Source organism: Macrosteles quadrilineatus, unplaced genomic scaffold (genome assembly GCF_028750875.1).
Source record: "Macrosteles quadrilineatus isolate MER2022 unplaced genomic scaffold, UCM_ALF_1.0 Scaffold_7__1_contigs__length_78375512, whole genome shotgun sequence".
NCBI classification, from domain to species: Eukaryota; Metazoa; Arthropoda; class Insecta; order Hemiptera; family Cicadellidae; genus Macrosteles; species Macrosteles quadrilineatus.
Window position 1 is genome coordinate 2,258,009 of NW_026542600.1, and position 19,766 is coordinate 2,277,774.

Genomic DNA, 19,766 nt, shown 5'->3' on the forward strand with positions numbered 1-19,766 from the left:
TGTTCAAAAATTATGTAACACATCACCTGATTGCCCTGTACAGACCCTCAGCTAATCGTGTGGAACGACAGTTAAGAGATCTAGGCACTTTGCTTAAGTGTTATTATGCCAATGAACAATCTAACTGGGACGCTGAATTGCCGCTAATACAGATGACTTTAAATACAGCGAAAAATTCGTCCACTGGTTTCAGTCCATTTTCGCTCATGTTTTTCCACGAGCCCCGTAACGCCCTCTCAAACATATGGAACCTGGATGATTTATTGAGTGAGAACTTAAGTCGTGATGATAAAGTCAAAAATTTAACTCAGGCCTTACGAAATGTTAAGTCTAGCATCGCACGTAGCAACAAACGTGAGAAATATTCGGAGAAACGAATCCGACATCCATTCAAAGTGAATTCTATAGTATTTTGGAAAACACACTACTTAAGTAAAAAGATAAACAAATTCAGTAAGAAACTAGCCCCAAGATATGACGGTCCCTGGCGCATTGTCTGGTTTGTAAGCCCCAATACAACCATAATTCAACGATGCGATAACGTCCTAGACGTAAGGAAATTTCACATATCTGAACTAAAACTGTATGTGTGATTAGGTACAAAGTATGTGTCTCCAAATACTGTCAGACATGAATTAAAAAAAAAAATCCTATTGTAAATAAACATCCTTAAATTGTAAATAGTAGATTAGGAAATGTTTAGGCTAAGAAACTGAGATCATGAAGAACAGTGTACATATTATTTGTATTAGTAAAATATAACCACTATGGATACATTGGAGTGAATAAAAAATTCGCATAGATATGTGTATTCAAGGAGTAATGAAGGAGATTGTATGAAGATAAGGAATTCGGAGGAGCAGAAGGATTTATGAGCATAAAAGTATGCGCTAAAATGAGTTTCAGAATGTTTATTTACGTTGGTGAACAAAGATAAGGTGATATCGTCAATAACAAGAATTGGTGAAAATAGCGACGCCTATTTATATGAATAGTTATAAAGGCACCGCTAACTAAAGTTATCTCAGTATAAGCTGCAATTAGTATAACAGTCGTTAGATCACAATTGAGACTGGATGCATTGTACGGCTGAGTGTAAATAGTAAACAAAGAAAGGAGTATCTATTTATTTTGTAATAATGAGAAGGCAACTAAGTTATTCTATTATTGAGAATGATTAACAAAGGTGACATTTATTAAATAGCAAGATCTAAGGCAGTTACAAAAATATTTCGTGATTACATGGATTATAACATAAAAGGAGTATATTGTCGATGAACAACAATGAAGACTGGAACTGAAGACAAACGAAGACGGAATGAAGAATAGATTAAAGAATACGATTCCTTCTTTTCCGTTATTCCTTATTCCTCTCAAAAATAAAATGTTTTTATTTAACGCATTGTAGGGTAAAGATCATGTAATGTTAGTAAATAATTTTAAATCAGACTGAACATTTTATTTGCAATTTTGAATTTGTACATAAGGTTTTACATAAGATTTGTTTGAGGGTAAACGAAACAGTTGAGAACTAGTTGACCGTGATTGTTTGGTAGGATCATTAGGGCACTGATAACGAGAAAGGATTCCTACTACTGTCCGTATCTTGTTTGTTTGGAATCATAAACCTGTCAAATGAAAGGCAATTCCATATTTTGTGATTTTATTTATTTTTACTGTCCAGAATAAGAATTAGGGACAAATCATGTTTCAGTTAAGAATTTTTTAAATACGGCAGACATAACTGAATATGACCTAAAATTAATAAATGCTTTGGTAAAAAAAAGGTTTTAGAGTCAAGTTGGCTTATTTATGATAAATCGAATAAATTAAACTCTCGTTAATGATCGAGGATGGATGAATCAGTGAATGCTAGGGATGAATGTTTGATGAATGGGATTAGCAAAAGGTTAGCACGTCTGTGGTATGAATGTTCACACTTATTTTCTGTTTTTATTTAGTTTCACACTTCACACTTGGTACTTACTTGGCCCGGGACACACATGGTACATCACAGTGAATATTGACACTTGTTATTTTTGCAACTTTTAGCACACAAACATTATAATTATGCTCCATTTTGGTTTCGCCTTAAGCGCACTTTCGGGAATATACAGGGAAATGAGAGTTTAATGTTAAAATTTGTTTGACATAGGTTTTTATACAATTTTGTGATTCAGGATTACTAGGTCATATAAGGTTAGTTAAAGTAAGATTTGGGTACTAACAGCATGTATTTAGGCTAAGAAATGTAATACTTTGCTCTGAAAGGTTCTAAATGAAAATGTCTGACTTTATTTTACAATCGGTTTGCCGTATTTTCAAGAGTGAAAGTTAAGTTGTCTTATCTTGATTGTTGTTGTAACCTGTAGACTGAGCGATAGCAGCGCTCTGTACCCTGGCGGACGGCAACGAGGAAAACTAAAACTATTGCAATTGTTGCCCGCCAAGTAGTTTTAATTCAAACGGACGCTCCCGCGTCGGAAAACTTTGATTTCTTTGAATGAGAAAATGTATAAATTATGTTTGGTTTTATTAGGTGAAAAATTTGTAATGTTTAGAAGAGCTAAGTGAGTTTATTTGTTTTTTTATAGGCTTGTAAAATTTTTAAAAGCAGGGGAAAATTTTATGCCAGTACGTAGTGTGTTAAGAAATTTTAAAGCCTATTTTGATTCAATTTGAATTTCCCGCCCTTAGCGCCACCTGCGGTGGCCGAGGTCAGCAATGCTTATCTGTCCGTTGGGTTTAAAATCATATCATGTACTAGTAGGGGTGCTGGCTACAGGTTTGCAAGGCTCCTGTGATAATGTAAGTGTTACATTTATTTAGTTTAAGGATTATTATATTCATGTGTTAAACGCTTTTTCAGGTGCTATAATTTAATTGAAAAACATAATTAACCAATTTGTACAAGTCTTTATTTACTGTTAAATTTCGTTTGCCACGTGTGGTCAGTTAGCCTGTTTGAGTTTGTAATTTCTTGTAACTTGAATAGTAAAACATCAGAAATGTTTTGAAAGCTATATAAATTTAATAATGAGAACTATATAATTTTAATATTAGGTTCTGGTCAAATGTAATTTTTATTCAATTTAAAGTAACTTAACTCAATGAATGTTTTTTTGTATTGAACACTTTATAAGCAATCCAAATCAATGTTTTATACCTTTTAAGTTATACTTTTTCCAACAGGTCTCTTGTAATTTTATTTTATTTTAATTTAAGCTTGTGTAATGATTTTGCAGACGGGAGTCAAATTTGTACAGCTAAATCTAAACATGGCCCAGCCCACCCCTGCTGTATTCAGTAATGTACCAGTCTATCTATTATTTATTGGGTACTAATAACAGTTACTTATAGCGTATGTGAAAAGGGTTATTTTATTTAAAAAGTAATAAATTGCTGAACCGTAATTCACTGAGTCATTCTTATTTGACTCCCCTCGTTCACTGGTCAACTTGGCGACCCTCTTGGCTCTGATCCGCAAGCTAAAGGAAGTGGATCTAAATTCACACCATATAATTATATTCAATTGGCCACCCTGGAATAGTATTATAGTTTTTAAAATATGTGTACCTAAATATTAAAAAACAAACTTTTGGAAAAGCACACTTAAAGCTTTGCAGCCCACACTTAAAGCCATAAGAATAGTGTGGCCCAAACCTCGGTAGAGTTAGCTTTTTTTATTTATTGTTATCATAACAAAGTAACTATTCTAAATATTATATATTTTCTTAATCAGGAAGTAACGTAGATTAATTTGAGATGAAAAACAAAAACTGCATTTTTAAGACATAAATGGTTCAGTCTCCTCTTATTTTTTAAATCATTTCCAAAGTAACCCACTTTTGGCTCGACCAGAAGTAAAAAAGACTGGCCCATAGACCCTTCCTCTCCACCATGAGTAGTTTGCACATACCGGCATAGTCAGCAGCAGAAGTTTTCATGCCGGCCACAGAGTCCAGCAGGAGGATAGGTCGCCGCAGTAGATTGGCTAGCCCAAACACATGTATCGGTCTCAGACCCACGATATCATCAGGTGGGTTAAAGTACGGGTCACACTCTGAAATTATACGCTGCCAATCCGACTCCGTGATGAATTCTCCAAGGAGTTTCTGTACAAGTTGAGAAATTAAAACACTTTTATACACTTTATTATGAAGCATAAATGGTGGAAATATTATACTTAGGATTTACATGTTTGCACCAAATTTCATAAAAATCGGATCGGCTTTACCTGAGTTATTGTGCCAACTTATATGTATATTAAAATGATTATTTGACTGTAGACATTTAAAAGAATCAGTCCTGATTCTGGGTCCTATTATAAGACCTATGGTAATAGCTTAACCCCTTCACAAATATTGGCCATATGGGAAATACGCTAATTGACTGAGCCACTTGACCTCGTGGAAAGTGAACAAAAATTGTTTCCTCCCAAAGCAAAATTATTAAAATAAATCGAGGGAAGTGTTGGTTACGCAGGTGTCTATCTTGAACCTAACAAAAGATCACTTTTTCTCTCATGATTATGGGAAGGTATAAAGGAGTTGCAGGACAGTATTTAAATTAATGACAAGAAAATGGATTGAGTTAATTGTACCTAGCTAACCTAATAATGAAGTGAAATTAAGTTAGTTGAATTTAACTCTGGCATTATCAAGTTTACAGCTCGCAAATTTCTCTGCATTTTAGTGATTGGAGGTGACAAACACGTGCTTTGGCTGTTTTTTGCGATTTAAAACAATAAATAAAAATGCTATATAGGCTAATTTATACTTTATTTAAGCTTTAATTTAATTTTGTTCAGGCCTACTTTACTATTTTTTAATGAGGTTGGCATCATCTTTTAACCTTGCTTTTGCCCGTACACATAGGCTATGGACCTGTGCATGGAACGTATCCAGCGAGGCAAGGGGTGAGCCGGTACTGTACAAGGGTCAACTGTACTGATAAAAAGGGTCAACTGCACAGATAAAGTATCAGCAGTGACCAGGATCCGATCCCAAGACATCGCTGCCTTGGGCCCGGAGTCTGTAACCGTGACGCTACCGACTCACCACATGGTCGCCATTTCATTGAAAGGTATTAAAAAGTATTAAAAAGTATCTGAATCAATCAACATCACAGACTCACAAACAATTTAATATCAGCCCAATAGCAAGGGCATCACAAGAAAATTGTACTGGACCAGACATGGAGGTCTGGAGATCATAAAACCCCATAGTTCATTGACGATCATTGGAAAATAAGTGCTAAAAATTGAGTTTGTAATTTGGAATAAAAGCTGCGTTAAAACAGAAATGATAATAATTAAGAAAAATTTGACTGAATTAAAAAAACAGAAAATAGAAAACTGGACTATGCCAAGATCTGTTTATAGCTTTGGCATGCATTCATATTAGCTTTATACACATTCTTCCTAAACTCAATAATTAAGAAAAAATTTGACTGAATTAAAAAAAACAGAAAATTGAAAACTGGACTATGCCAAGATCTGTTTATAGCTTTGGCATTCATTCATATTAGCTTTGTACACATTGTTCCTAAACTTAATAGGCCTACATTAATAAAATCAAATGTCCGAACCTTGTAAGTATCCAAATAAGCCTTGAAGTGAATTTGCAGGTGACAACGAAGTGGGTGCCATAATATTTGTCTGCCAACCAGCGCTCTAGAAACTGCATGTACTAGGCAATGGCCATCGCCATCAACATGCAGCGGAACTAGCGTCTCTCTGCACAAATAAAATTAGTAGTAATTTAACTGACTACTTGATCCCCACAGCTAGTTCAGTCTTGTAACAATACAATTGTACCTAAGTTAATTGATATAAGTCAACAGTCTAGGTACATAATATGTTAACGTAATGTTATGTCTATAGTTAAAACACAAACGAATACGGCCTATTCAACTTATAACTTTCAGGTCCAAAAGTATTATTAGGGTATTTTTGTAAAAAGAGGGTTCGCTGAAAGCCTAAAAGGTTATTTTTGTAAAGACGTTTTAGGACTTGAGAATGAATCTTGTTACCAGTTTGATACTACCCAGAAACAAAATGACTGTTAGCGGTGGTCTGCAGTTTACACAGACGATCGTCTCGTGAGAGATGCACAGAATATCACTTCATACAATATCACATTTTAATAAAGCTGGCTGCAAATCGCACCAAATGAGAAAGAGGTTGGCAACAACTATTTTGCTCTTTTACTGTACAATGGAGCGGAGAAATGTGGTCAACCAATCAAAAACCATTACGCAATAGTAGACGGTTAAACACAGCTGGTTCGTGTTGTTGTTTCGACTGTTAACATTCTAGTAAATGTTTGTTTACGAGTTGTTTTGATAATAGTATTGCAGAGTGTAGTCTGCTAGTCTCTGTCTGTCCTGTCGTCTGCTTGTTTACCTCAAGTTTTTGTGATTGTGGTTGATAGGTGATTTAACTACAGTAACTGCAATAATAGCGTGGTAGAAGCAAGCAGATAGCCAACGGAATAGGATAAATAAATAAAGGAAACCATAATAAAGTTAAATTGTTGAACTAGTTTTAGTTGATACCCAATAACATGATGTAAGCTTAATTATTGTTAATTAATTATTGACATGTTAACAAGTAACTTTCCGTAGGTAAAATATTTACAGGCTAGTACTATAGATGAAATATTGGGGAAGTATGGGGATTATTATCGATGATTTCTTATCGAATATCGATATTTTATTTTTCTATCCGATATAGGCCCTACCCCATTGATAATAACAAATTGAAACATATCAGCTGACAACTACAATAAGGATACCTACAGTAAATAAATATTGGGGTACACTTCCGTATCTGTTGGCACAAACAACCGAATGAAAATATCGATCGATATATCGTTTGGTTAGTTAGGTAAGGTTAACCTAACCCCACCAAACGATAACTTGTATCAAAGGAACCGTCTTAGGTCATTAAAAATATTGGAAACTTATTTACAAGTTGGCAAAAAGGGAATTGTATGAGCGTAGGCTTAAGCGTATTATGAGTGTGTACAACACATTGTTTTTGTTCACATTAGTATAAAATTGGCCCTCATGAACTGATGTTTTGCAAATACCTAATTCACATGTTATGCTCACGTACGTTATATCTCCAGATAATTAATCCGTTTAGAGTATCAACAGTACTTGAATAAATATCCTCGAATATAGCCTGATAAGTTGTTGGCACAAACAACCGAATGAAAATATCGATCGATATATCGTTTGGTTAGTTAGGTAAGGGTTAACCTAACCTAACCAAACGATAACTTGTATCAAACTAAACAGTCGATTAATCAATATTACTCATTCGGTTGTTTGTGCCAAAAGATATGGAAGTGTATCCAACTTACCAACCAACTTGCTGTAACATTTCAAAATTCTGTTTGATAGCCTATTCCCCACATGCTATTTCCGTGAAACGGTAACTTAGCCTACAGCAAGTTTGGTTAGATATGTTAGGTGAATAGTTTCATTTCCTAATCCAATAACTTATATAAGTTAGGCTATTATTTTGATCTAAACAAGGTTGGTATTTAATTTGTAATTTAAACACGTTTGAAGATATTAAAACAGATGGAATACGGATGGTGAAGTAAAACAAAAATATCGATAAGCTTATTTTATCAAAAAGAAATCATCAATAATAATGAATGAATAAGAATAAGAATAAGAAGAATAAGAATATTTATTTTCCTTTTGACAAATTACATGCATTTGGAATCGTCAGTTAAACCAGGCATAATGATCACAAGGCATTCACAAGGCAAATTCAATATCAATCAACATGCTTTCTACAAAACTCTCAAAAGTTCTACAATAAATAAATAAATATATAATAATAAATAATCACTGTATGTTCACAACTAAAAAACTAAAAGATGCAAGGTCTAATTACACATGCAAGTCAAATAAATATCACATATCAAGAGTCAAAACTTAAAAATAGGTAAAACTTAAAAATAGGTACTTACGGATGCTGCTGGTATATTAAAAAAATCATTCCAGGAATACAGTGGGTTGGCCAATAAAAGGTTTCTGAGGTTGGTTTTGAATTTTGAAAAATTCTGGTTTCGGGCTTCACATGGGAGTCTGTTAAAAAATCTTAAACTTAATAAGCTGTGTTGAACTTGACTTTTTCTTAATCTAACAAATGGCACATCAAAAAGGTTCTTAGATCTAGTGTCATGCTCATGAAAATCCTCTCTCAAATTAACATTGTCTATCTTAATTTTTATGAGAATGAGAATGAGAATGAGAATGAGATTTTTATTTGCCAGTTAATATTCCATACAAATACAGATTAGTCAAATTAGTCATAACATAACATTAATTAAAATCCAGTGGAGTCAGTGTCCTTGACATATAATCTTCTATTGAGTATAATGGCTGATTACAAAGAAAGTTATTTATTTTAATCTTGAAATCCTTATCACTAAGTAATCTTATGGCTATTGGTAACTTGTTATAAAATTTACTGCTTAAAATTAATGGTCTTTTATCAGACTTAGCAAGTCTAACATAAGGAAGATTTATGTATATTACATTTATGACGAGTATTATGGCAGTGTATATCTCTCCTATATTCCAGCTTATCTAATTGTGGTCTTAGATATAACAGGCATTGCTTAATAAATAGAGAAAACAGTGATAATATTTGGTATTCTTTAAAAAATTCAGTACAATCATGGTGCCTATCTACAGCAGCTATTACCCTAATTGCCTTTTGCTGCAGATTGAACATTTCTTTTGCGTGAGCAGAAGACCCCCAAACAAGTAACCCATAGCTTAAATGGCTATGGAAAAGTCCATAGTATGCCTGTATGAGAGAAGGCCGTTCTAATTCACCACATAATTGTTTAAGTGCAAATATACTTGAACTCAGTTTATTTTTTAAAACTGTAACATGGTCATGCCAGGTCAAAGTAGAATCAAAAGTTAATCCTAAAAATTTTTGATTTCTCTCATCCATTGGCGTACTGTGTACTTCACGCAGGTTAAACAAAACAGTTTTTGTCTTATCATTATTTAGTACAAGATTATTAGAAATTAACCAGTTTTCAGCCAGCTTTAGATTATGCATAGAGTCAGCCAAAAGTTGTTCATGATCTGCATCTCTAGTAGGCCTACCTAATGATGGTTGTGTCGTCGGCATATAGAACAATGTTTGCAGGGATATTAACACTTAAGTCATTAACTACTATCAAAAACAACAGAGGCCCAAGCACAGATTCTTGGGGAACTCCACAAAATACAGGCTTAAGAGATGATACATCACTTCCCAAAACTACGTATTGTGTTCTATTTGACAAATAAGATATAAATAAACAGCACACTTTGTGTAGTGTCACGCGTCTATTTTTCGACACGCAGACATCGTTTACGGCGAAGGCTCTATGACTGACTGAATCGGATTGAACTGGATCGAGTTAGGTATCGTTCTTTCCGTAATATTCTAAGCTTTCTCCAGAGGTCTGTCTCAGCGCTGTACGTTCTCTGAGCCGATCGTAATTAATTGTAGCAGACAGCTGACGTGCGTGTGCGTGTATTATTTGTAAACAGCTAGGTTACCCTCGGACCGATGACTGATGTGTTTTATTACGTTTATCATTGTTTTAGTGTTAAAAATCAAAAGTAGTGATATACGTGTTGCATTATAAGAAGATTTAAGTGGTTTTGAAGTGCTGGTTGATGATCCTGAAGAAGTAGGTAGTGATATTGATGTAAATTATCAGCCAGATTCCTAGCTATGGTTAGGCTATGCATTCTTAGCTAAACGCTATGTACTGAAATCTGTTTTTTGCCCATAACTTATTTATTTGCAAATCTACTTCCTTATATTATTATATATTTGTAATCCTCATAAAATTTAGAACAAAGTGGCTATTTTCAAATATTTGTAGGCCTATAATTTATAAAATTTCATTGAGCGCGAACTTATTTTTTTTTTTTGAAAATTTTTGAAATTATATTTTTTTTACCTAAAAATTTTTTTTTTTTTTTTAAATGTTCCTTATGTTTTATATATAATATTGAAGCCCATTATTTTCCAAACAAAATGGTATATAGAACATTAGAATTAACATTGTTTTAAGCTTCTCAGATCCGTTTTAATAAAACCTTGCAAATGCGCCAAAAATAGGTGGACATTAAGGCCTAAACTATGGACACTTGGAGGGTTAAAGCTTTGACAACAAATAACTTACTTGTTATCATTATGTTGCAGTATCAGATCCAGGGTATCTTTCAGGTATTGAGCGCTTCCGCTTAGATCCCTGCCGTAGCCGCTGAGGTTCAAATGTCTCTCCTCGATACTGAAGCATAAGTCTCCAAACTCGCTCCAGCCCAATGTCGGTCTCTGGAGCTCATTGAGCGGTCTCGCCTTTTTCTCATCCATTCCATGCGTTGTTAAAAGATGGGACAAAAGTTTGTGGTGGTAGTTAGAAGCTCCAAGCACTTTCACATTTTCAGGACCTCTCTCAGGAGCCTGAGATTCTACCGACAAACTGGTCAGTAGACTTTGCAGCTTGGTTTCCAATCCCTCCACAGGTTTTATATCGGGTAATTCTTTCACATTGTGAGTCTGTCCGCATCCCCGGCACACCACTGTTGTTGAATCAGCCGGGAAAATGATACGGTATTGACAGTACTCGTCTATACAAGTACTGTGGAACATGCTCCTGCAAATGAAAATAGGCTATTTTAGTTTCGTATATTTGAAGACATATTAGAGGCGAACTTATATAAAAAATTATAAGTTATGGACTAGATAGGGCCTAAATATTTGTGACGCAAAATTATAGGGGGGGGAATAAACTAATATTCACCTAAGTCAGGCTAGGCCTACCCCTAGAACCGGCCACACTCAAATTTCTTCCCCGGAGTGCTCAGAAGGAGCCGAGAAAAATCCAGGGGTCGATACGAAGTTGTCACGGCTTTGACTGATCAATTTATTTAAATTTTAATCGAAGGCTCAGAGCTCTAGAAGCGCTCAGGAAATCCTGCAGACGCCCAGTTGGAGCTATATCATCCCAGCCTTTGTTAAAGTGTTTTGGAGAATTTTGCCTAACTTTTAGAATGACTCTGTAGGGCCGACGAGTATTCAATCTGAAGCCAATGTGATTCAATTACTCGTAATGAACTTTGTATACCTCCTATGCATAACAGGATGTCCCACTTTGTACCATATGCTGTCCCACTTTGAACCATAGCCTGTCCCACCTTGTACCAGGGTCGGAACATGTTGGGACAAGTGGTATAAAGCGGGACAAATGGTTTTTGGCCTTTTAAATATGTTTATAATTTAAAAAAAAATATCAATAAAAGTGTTTTAAAAGAGCTTTATTTTTGTGTAAAGATTGTTCTTCTATGTCAATGAAGAAAAAAATGTTTTAATTTTTCTGTCCCAGTATGTACCACTCTCCCCTACATAATTAATCAGAATTAAACTTTTATTTTTGAGCAAGTTCTTTAACGTTTTACAATTTTTAACAAAAGGTTTTAATTACTTTAAATGATTGTTTTGGTTGGCAAGGCAAGATTAATTTAGTCCTACTTAGGGCCGCTTTCCCCAAATCAAGTTTAACTTAATCTCGGTTAACTTTAATCTGTGGGTTAAACTTAGGAAGGCTTTCCCCACTATTTTGTCATGAAAGTTTAGTTTAACCTGGCTTTTCTTTGCAAGCAACAATGTTGGCAACACTGTTATGCAATTTTGTCTGCAATATTAGCTGTTTAACTTCCCTCTATGACATATCTGTCATTAATTTTCTCGTGTTTTGGTTATTTGTATTAGATTTCGTGTCATTGTCTCCAATTAATTGTTGACATTAAAAAGAAACATTTTTATTTGCAGGCTGATAAATTGTAGGCCTACTGATGCTAATTTATAAGCATTTCATTTCTTGTGTTTAAGCTCAAACTTTATTAAACAGTAGGCCTACTGTACGCATCAAATAAAAGCATTAATTACAATCATGGGAAAATAAAATGTTGGGAAAGACGCAAAATTGATGTTTGTGGATTAAAAACTAGAGCCTATCCTTTGTAATGACAGGCCTAGGCTACTCAGCATTAGACACGTTCGATCAATTGTTTCTAAACTAAATTGTAATTTTAGGCCTACTACAGTAGTTGTTAATTTACACATGATAATAGGCTAGGGGTTAGGCCCGAATGTTAACTAATATTTACTTTTGTGTAATGTAAGACTCGAGTTAATATAAATCAAACCAAAAGGCTTCTTATGAGCAAACTTTCCAACCACTGTTGCGTTGCTGTGGACAAGGTAACCTATCGATTGTACACAACTACGATACTACCTACCGAAAATATAACAATTTAGGCCTACTCTACGCATTTAAAAACCTTAAAACCATTACTGTATATCTGTAGCCTTATATCTTTAAATTTGGAATAGTCATGAATTAATTGTCTACATAGGTTCTGGTTTGCTATTTCTTAATTTATTTCCAGTTCAATTTATTTTAGGTTATGTTTAACAAACGTCAAACAAGGATATTTGCCATTGCCGTCTGCCGAACGTAACAAGTCAGCCAAAGAGCCAATCAAAATAGTGATGTGACGAGTCGAGTACTTTCCCTACTCGAGTTAATTCGACTCGATACCACAACTACTCGAGTCGGTACTCGAGTACTGGACTCGATTCTGACCTGTATAGCACCGAAGCTCTGTCTGTTGACTCGTAGCTGCCGTGCGAGTACTGGTAATGGAGCTTGTTTGACTCGGACTCGAGTCCCTTTACTCGAGTCGGACAGACTTGGCTCGGACTCGTTTTATACTCTGTGTATATTTAAGATGAGAGCGAGATAGGTTATTCATCTCACATTGAGTTGATAATTATGGATTTTATTCGTTATTATAAAACTTAGATCAATAACAAACAGTGTCTTGACTCGAGTAAGCAAATTACTCGAGCGCTATGTACTCGTAGCGGATAGTTTTGAAACTATATCTTGAACATTCAGCAGTGTATTAATACGAACTGTCAGTAGTGTCAAGCACACAAGCGCTGTCGACTCGTAGTGGCAAAATCTGGAACAACATCCGAGTCTCGACTCGAGTAGACGAGTATTAAATGCACCCAACCCAAGCGCTATGGACTCGTAGCGGCGGATCTAGTAAGCTTTAGTTCACGAGTAATAGTACTCGAGTATCGCCGATTTGGTATCGAGTCGACTCGATACTTCATTGGACTCGATACTTAACGAGTCAAGTACTCGACTCGTCACATCACTAAATCAAAATCAAGCTATTATTCTTCTCTCCTGGGTTTACCCACGGATCGCCAGTTAAACCGTTAAACCAGCCTCACCCCTAGGGTTAACTTAAACCTAGTTTAAACGGAGAAATTATTTTGGGGAAAGTGAATCTGAGGTTAAACTAGAGTTTAAACCGCGATCAGAGTTAAACTTGATTTGGGGAAAGCGGCCCTAAATAAAATTAAATTTACTCACCCAATTTTGGGTTCAGCCAAACACTACATAACAGGAAGATTTTACTTGCCGATGAAACAAGAACGAACTAAGACCAGTTAGAAGAGTCTAATCGCGAGCGTTTCTGGGGGTCTGACTTAGGGGAGGTACAAATGAGGCATTTAGTTCAAAATTCCTCCGTGAACAGCGCTGTAGTAGAGAGCACTTTGGCAATGAAGGTTTACTAGTCGCAAAAATAGTTCTGTTCATAAAATAAAATTATAAATGCCTCAAATTCAATTTTACTATTTTTTAATTATAAAATTAAACTATCATAACCTAACCGAACTAACCAAACTTGCTGATAAAGAAATAATACAACAAAAGTTTAGTAATCGGAAAAATAATTATTTTTATTAAATAAAACTAGAAATTGTTTAATTAAAATTTTATAATTACTTAATAATAAAATTAAACTGTAATAACCAAACAAAACCAACCAAACTTGCTGATAATAAAAAATCTTGGACAAAAAGTTAATGCTACCAGTAGGATTCGAACCCGGGACCTATAGTATATCAGCCCGGCACGTTAACCAATAGTCCACCGAGGCCGATGTCTGTTGAACGTTTTGTTACGGTAATGGCGTTCCCTCAGCTAATAAGAAGCCCTCAGCTGTCATCGCAGCCTCTTCTATACCTCCCCTGAGTAAATACTCGTTTCTGGGCAGACAGTAGGTATTTTTTTCTCTTTTTAAGCTGATGGCTTGATGGCTAGGACATGGCTTTTAAAGATCCATGCAACTTCAAGGTACACTAGATAGTAATATCAAGGAAGCAGCATTGGTTATTTTTTTCCTTTTTTTAAAGATATCTTTCCACGCTGTGCAAAATGCAAACAATAAACTACAGAGAGATATAAAAAAAATATCAGGCCTCTTTTCATTCGATTCTATAGGATATAGCATATGATCCCAGATGGACAAAATATATTTTCGACCTTATGGGGACCCCTAATCGTTCATATAACATAACACTCGCCTTTGGCTCGCTGGGGGCTCCGCCCCCAGGCCCCCTAGCTGTTAGTCGTCATTAGTAGATTATAGTTTAGTCTTTACAATGCAGGAAGAGGTGAAATTTTTTTGAAAACTTTCTATAGAGGAGATTGGAAAGTTATCTTCGAGCTCGACCTTAAAGAACTTCTCATAAAAAAATAATTTTTAAAGTTGCGGTAAGAGAGTATGTTAGTTAAGTATTTTCAAAACTGAGTTTTTGGTCAAGTAAAGTACTAATATAAGGAGAGTAGGGTTCGTTATAGTGATAATATATTAGAGGAGATTGATAAGTTAATAAGTTGATAATAGTAAAGTATTATATGAAGTAAATAGATTATATTAGATATTCATGTATATATTTATTTTTGAAAATAGATGAAGTAATGTTTGTTTCCCTGTCGGTTAGCCATAAACTTCATGGCATATCCAGTTCCGCCACGAGGAGGCCAGGAAACGTCGGAACCATATTTGCAATTATTTAAAAATGTACAAGTTAGTAAACTTTTGTATAAGATAAGTAGATTGATAAGTTAATAAGTTGATAATAGTAAAGTATTATATGAAGTAAATAGATTATATTAGATATTCATGTATATATATATTTAATAAAATAGATAAAGTAATGTTTGTTTCCCTGTCGGTTAGCCATAAACTTTATGGCATATCCAGTTCCGCCACGAGGAGGCCAGGAAACTTCGGAACCATATTTACAATCATTTACAAATGTACAAGTTAGTTAACTTTACTAACTACTTAAAGGAAATATATACAACTAAACTAACTAATAAACAGAAGAAAAAATATATACAACAACGGGGACTTTTGATAAGGCAGACCCCCTATCGTACTGCCAAACTAGAATACTAAACACACACAAAAAACGACTTATTTCTAAAAAAAAAATAACTAAAAGGAAATATGTACAACAACGGGGACTTTTGGTAAGGCAGGCCCCCTATCGTACTGCCGGTGTTGTCAAGTCACGACGGGGAGTTTTGATGAAGCAGATCCCCTAGCCTACTGCTGGTGTCAAGTCCGGTTTAGAGTAGGAGATCGTCATACACGATGTTCTTCGCGTATGCGATTCCACCTCGGACACGTTCGGGATGTACCAGAACGACAATATGGTCAGGATGTCTGACTCTACTGAGCAAGACGTACAGTTGCCCGTGCGTGAAGCAATCGGTCCGTAAATCAACACCAACTGAATCTATTGTCTGACCTTGGCTCTTGTGTCCGGTCATGCAATAGGCCAACATCAGTGGGAACTGACGTCGACGAACACGTAACGGCGAACCCTCGACAAACGCAAAAGTAAAGGTAATCCGGGGAATCCCGATAGGTTGCGTCTGTCCGGGAAGTCTCACTGTAATCAGACGGTTGGAGATGCCGATCACAATGACTTTAGTGCCGTTGACGAGTCCTTCAGCGATGTTGAGATTCCTCATGATGAGGCAAACAGAGCCGATCTTCAGGCGCAGAACATGGTCTGGTACGCCCTTGCCAGTAGCCGTGTTCAGGAGTTGAACGTCAACATCCAGGCCATCGTCGTTCTCTCTGTCCACTGTGTCGGCGCTCCTCAGCTCGTACAGATGACCGTCAAGGGAGTTCAAGATGTGGTCGTTGATCTCCTTGACGTTCACTATCAGAGTCGAGAGGATTGCGCGTCGCGAGCACATATCAGAGTCGAGTAGGACGTTTGCGGGAAAGACGGAATCGACCAAATCAGTCAAAGACGTCACTTGTCTAATTCCGAGTAGCGGAATTAGACTTTGTTCGTTCCGTCCCTCCACGAAAGTGGTCGAACTGACAGTTCCGTTGCCTACCCTAAGAAGGAATTCGGAATAGGCTGTGGAACTACTAGTCCGATGAGCTGTTGTCAGGGCAAAGATTTTGAAATGCTGCCACAGATGGGAGGCCCGAAGTGAAACACAAACGATGTCGGATGGCGTTCGAGCGTTCACAACGACGGGTGCGATCTGGCGGAAGCCACCACAGCAGAGAAAGATTTTGCCACCGAATAGTTCATTGGAGCGCATGAGGTCTCGCAGGGATCTATCAAGAACCTCGAAAACGAACCGATGTGCCATCGGGGCCTCATCAAAGACAATGAGCCTTGCGGCCCGGATGAGCTCTGCTCGCTGGGAGCCGTTGGTGATATTCCAAAAGCCAGTGCCGTCACCGAAGTCGAGTGGCAACCGGAACATGCTGTGCGCTGTAGTCCCACCAGGCATGTTACCCGCGGCGATCCCAGAGCTGGCGACTGCCAGTGCAACCTGACGACAACCTCTCACGTATGCAAGGATGACACGAATCAGAGTGGTCTTTCCGTAGCCACCCGGACCGTCGAGGAAAATGATTTTCGACGACGTTCCGCTGGCTGGGGCATTAAGAACGGAGGTAACGTACTCAAATACACGGTGTTGGTCTTCAGAGAGCTTTGGCACCCACTCCTCCACAAACGCTCTCTGTTGATTTTCGCCGTGTAAGAGCAGTTCTCTGCCCAACTCCGTCGTGTCATCGTGTACATCGGGGAGGCCGTGATCTGCGACGCAAGAGCCCTGTCGACGGAGACTTCGATCAATCTCGATGAGACCTAGCTTGTAGGCCAGTTCAACATCGAGAGGGTTACGCTCAATGTGGTCCTCGCAGATTGAATCACGGAAGGCATCCCACAGAAGGGCTGCGGGAGCTCCCATGTTGCAGAGTATCACAAAGAAAGAACGGAGTCTCGGGCCAGTCATGAAAGTGGCGGCCTCGCGCAACGCGTGGTGGTATTCCTGTTCATCTTGCACCAATCCGAGATGCCGTGCGACCTCTTGGAAAGTGCGGCAGTTGGGTCCACCGCGGGACAGGAGGTCAGCATATCCACGGCAAGGAACAGTCATGAGGAGGATTCGCAGATAGTACTGTTCAGTCCTGCTCGGAGAGACCCAAAACAGTCTGCACACCTTCTCACCACGCTGGCGGGCAGTGATAAAATGGACGCCGTCGGGGTGCTCGTATATCTCCGCAGTTTTAGGGCGCTTGACGTGGACCACAAACGTTTCGTAAAAACCCTGATATGTCACGTCGTCAAACAGTGAAATACGAGGCCGGTTGAAGTAGATTGTAAGTTTTGAGCTGTTCCTAGCGGCTGCCGCTGCCAGTTGGCCAGGTCTGAACAGGACGGACTGCTTGCCCTCCAGATGGACGGGAAGACATTCAACCGTCGGTTCAGATTCTGAGACTGGAAAGTTTAACAAACGCCAGCACGCGTCACTGGCACCCACCATCCTCTTCGTCACGTAATGTTGTACCTCATCATCTTGCTTACTGAAGGGAGTAACTGTGACGTTCTGGAGAGATCCTCCCTTCATAAGATATTTGAAGAGGTACTTAATCACGCGGCGAGTAGACGCCAGCTCCAAATTGATGTGGGCCTCGTATTTCAATAAAAGTGCGGAGTTATACGGCACAACCCAGCCATCGTGAACGGTGATGTTTCTGTTTCTTGAAATAATTGTCCCCTGATTGGTATAATCTCGCTTTTACTGGACGAATCCCCTCTCGTCGACGTGGGTGGTTTCACAGCAGGGCTTGGGGAAGTACTTGGTGCAGTAACCCTTTGCAGAGTCCCAACAGAGGAAGTCAGTCCTATGATCATTACCACATGGACCGTGAATCATGTGTTTTAGGACCAACTTCCTCAGTCGGCCTCCGGCCTCTTCTTCCGAGGGAATATCCGCGCGGATGATGGAGTCAATTTCGGACGCCTGAACTGGTCCGTCTCCGTCAATCTTGAAAACAATGTGGGCGTGAGGAAGGCCCCTCATTTGCATCTCGATGACGTAGACGATATAGACAGAGCGTCCGAACATTGCTCCGCTGCGCAGGTCTCGGAGAAGTTCCAGAAGTTTAATTCTAAAAACTCTGCAAGCAGTGCTAGGGTCACTGCGAGTACCTCCACGAGGGCAAGCTTTCTTGTTTTCCTCCCAAGTCGCGTTGTACGTAAACGTCAAAAAGAAAGTGGGGGAACCCAGGCGCGATACTATTGCCATAGCGTCTTCGTATTTTACTTTCATGTACCTGGGTCCCCCGGTGAACGAACTTGGGAGGTAGACTTTTCCTGCCTGCACCCCGCCCTCGCCTTGTACGGTTTCATCACCAGCGATGTCGTTCAAGACCTGCTGTGCATTCCGAATCTCGTCAACCGGCCCTACCCGCAAGGCACTATCGGTATTCTTCAGCTGCGTAAACTTAATATAACGCAGTTTCTCCTCCTCGTATCTCGCGAACATCTCAACCTGCCAAGCTTGTGAGAGACGGCCTAGGTGAGAGAAGCGAGGTTCCGAAAGTAGGAGGCACCGCGAGTACTTAAATTGAGTTAGTTTGGCACCCTTGTTGTCAAGGCGACCAACGTGCCATCCCACAGTGCCTTGCGGGTAGAGTAGGGGATATTGGAAAGGTTCCATTAGGGGATGTAAAAGATCTATAAAAGTAGGTCTGTCAGAACCAGATTTCCATATTGTCAGTCACCGGGGCTCAGTGTCGTTTTCATCATTGCTGAGCACGGCGTGCACTTCAATGCCTGTTTGCCGATCGCCGAGAACAGGGCCATGGGTAGACCTGCTTGTTACTTCAAAAGCCAAGTGAGCTGTAACGGAAGGCTCGTTACTCAATCGACGGTAATGCTCAATGTAAGGATTTTCCCTAGACAGGAAATCAGCAATACCGTCGATGATCTCGGCATCAAGCGATCTACCCATCGCAATGTTACGGCGCTCTTCGCCATCGTCAATATACAGGCGGGACCGATTCACAAACTGAACGTTCCCAGAACGAGTGGTGAACTTTTGTCCTGGGGCGTCCAGATTGTAGACCTGGTGGTACATTCTTCCCTCGATCTTGAAAAAAGAAAGACCACTGGGATGACGATACCCGCCTAACACTTCGAGCGCGCAGAAAGCAAACAGGTCGTTGTACGCACGGGCTCTTTCCAGGAAGTGACGATTGGAATAGAAGAGTTCTTGTAGAGGAGGAAGTTCGAGAACATTAAAGGCTCCCTCACCGCAGCACCATTGCTTTGGATTCCTCTCTTCCTCGAAGAGCCGTGCCTGGCAATGACGACATTTGTAAACATCGTCCACCCAGAGACTGACCTTTTTTAATGTGTATGGTTGGATTGAGTTTAATAAGTCTCCACTCCAAACAGACATTGGACCATTTGTCACTACTGATCGAGCAAGCGGAGTAGGCAGATACCGAAGTTCAGACAAATT

The 19,766-nt window shown here is 38.4% G+C and overlaps 3 protein-coding genes across 7 annotated transcripts in view; all 3 read right to left on the minus strand.

Moving 5' to 3' along the window:
• The window catches only part of LOC128997887 (deubiquitinating protein VCPIP1-like), a 105,756-nt gene extending 92,175 nt beyond the window's left edge, over positions 1-13,581 (minus strand). For 3 of the 5 annotated variants that reach the window (XM_054423669.1, XM_054423670.1, XM_054423667.1), the window contains exons 1-4: positions 12,343-12,524; positions 10,224-10,697; positions 5,590-5,737; positions 3,920-4,115 (exon numbers count right to left, since the gene is read on the minus strand). In XM_054423669.1, coding sequence (XP_054279644.1) covers positions 3,920-4,115; positions 5,590-5,737; positions 10,224-10,693 — 814 coding nt within the window. In that variant the 5' untranslated portion in view covers positions 10,694-10,697; positions 12,343-12,524. Of the gene's footprint in view, positions 1-3,919; positions 4,116-5,589; positions 5,738-7,991; positions 8,110-10,223; positions 10,698-12,342; positions 12,525-13,493 lie in introns of those variants that run through there. The other 2 variants (XM_054423668.1, XM_054423671.1) reach the window with 2 other exon arrangements.
• A 1,964-nt stretch (positions 13,582-15,545) lies between these two features.
• LOC128998104 (uncharacterized) lies at positions 15,546-17,864 on the minus strand. The gene has a single exon (XM_054424100.1). The coding sequence runs from the start codon at positions 17,862-17,864 to the stop codon at positions 15,546-15,548; it is 2,319 nt and encodes a 772-aa protein (XP_054280075.1).
• Positions 17,865-18,035: 171 nt separating this feature from the next.
• On the minus strand, positions 18,036-18,959 carry LOC128998105 (uncharacterized). Its single transcript, XM_054424101.1, has one exon. It carries the CDS (start codon positions 18,957-18,959, stop codon positions 18,036-18,038), a length of 924 nt encoding a protein of 307 aa, XP_054280076.1.
• Between the last annotated feature and the right edge of the window lie 807 nt (positions 18,960-19,766).

What these genes read in the sequence shown, in the direction of transcription:
- LOC128998104 (XM_054424100.1), bottom strand. Translation starts at nt 17,864, where the DNA reads ATGAAGGGAGGATCTCTCCAGAACGTCACAGTTACTCCCTTCAGTAAG.
- LOC128998105 (XM_054424101.1), bottom strand. Translation starts at nt 18,959, where the DNA reads ATGGAACCTTTCCAATATCCCCTACTCTACCCGCAAGGCACTGTGGGA.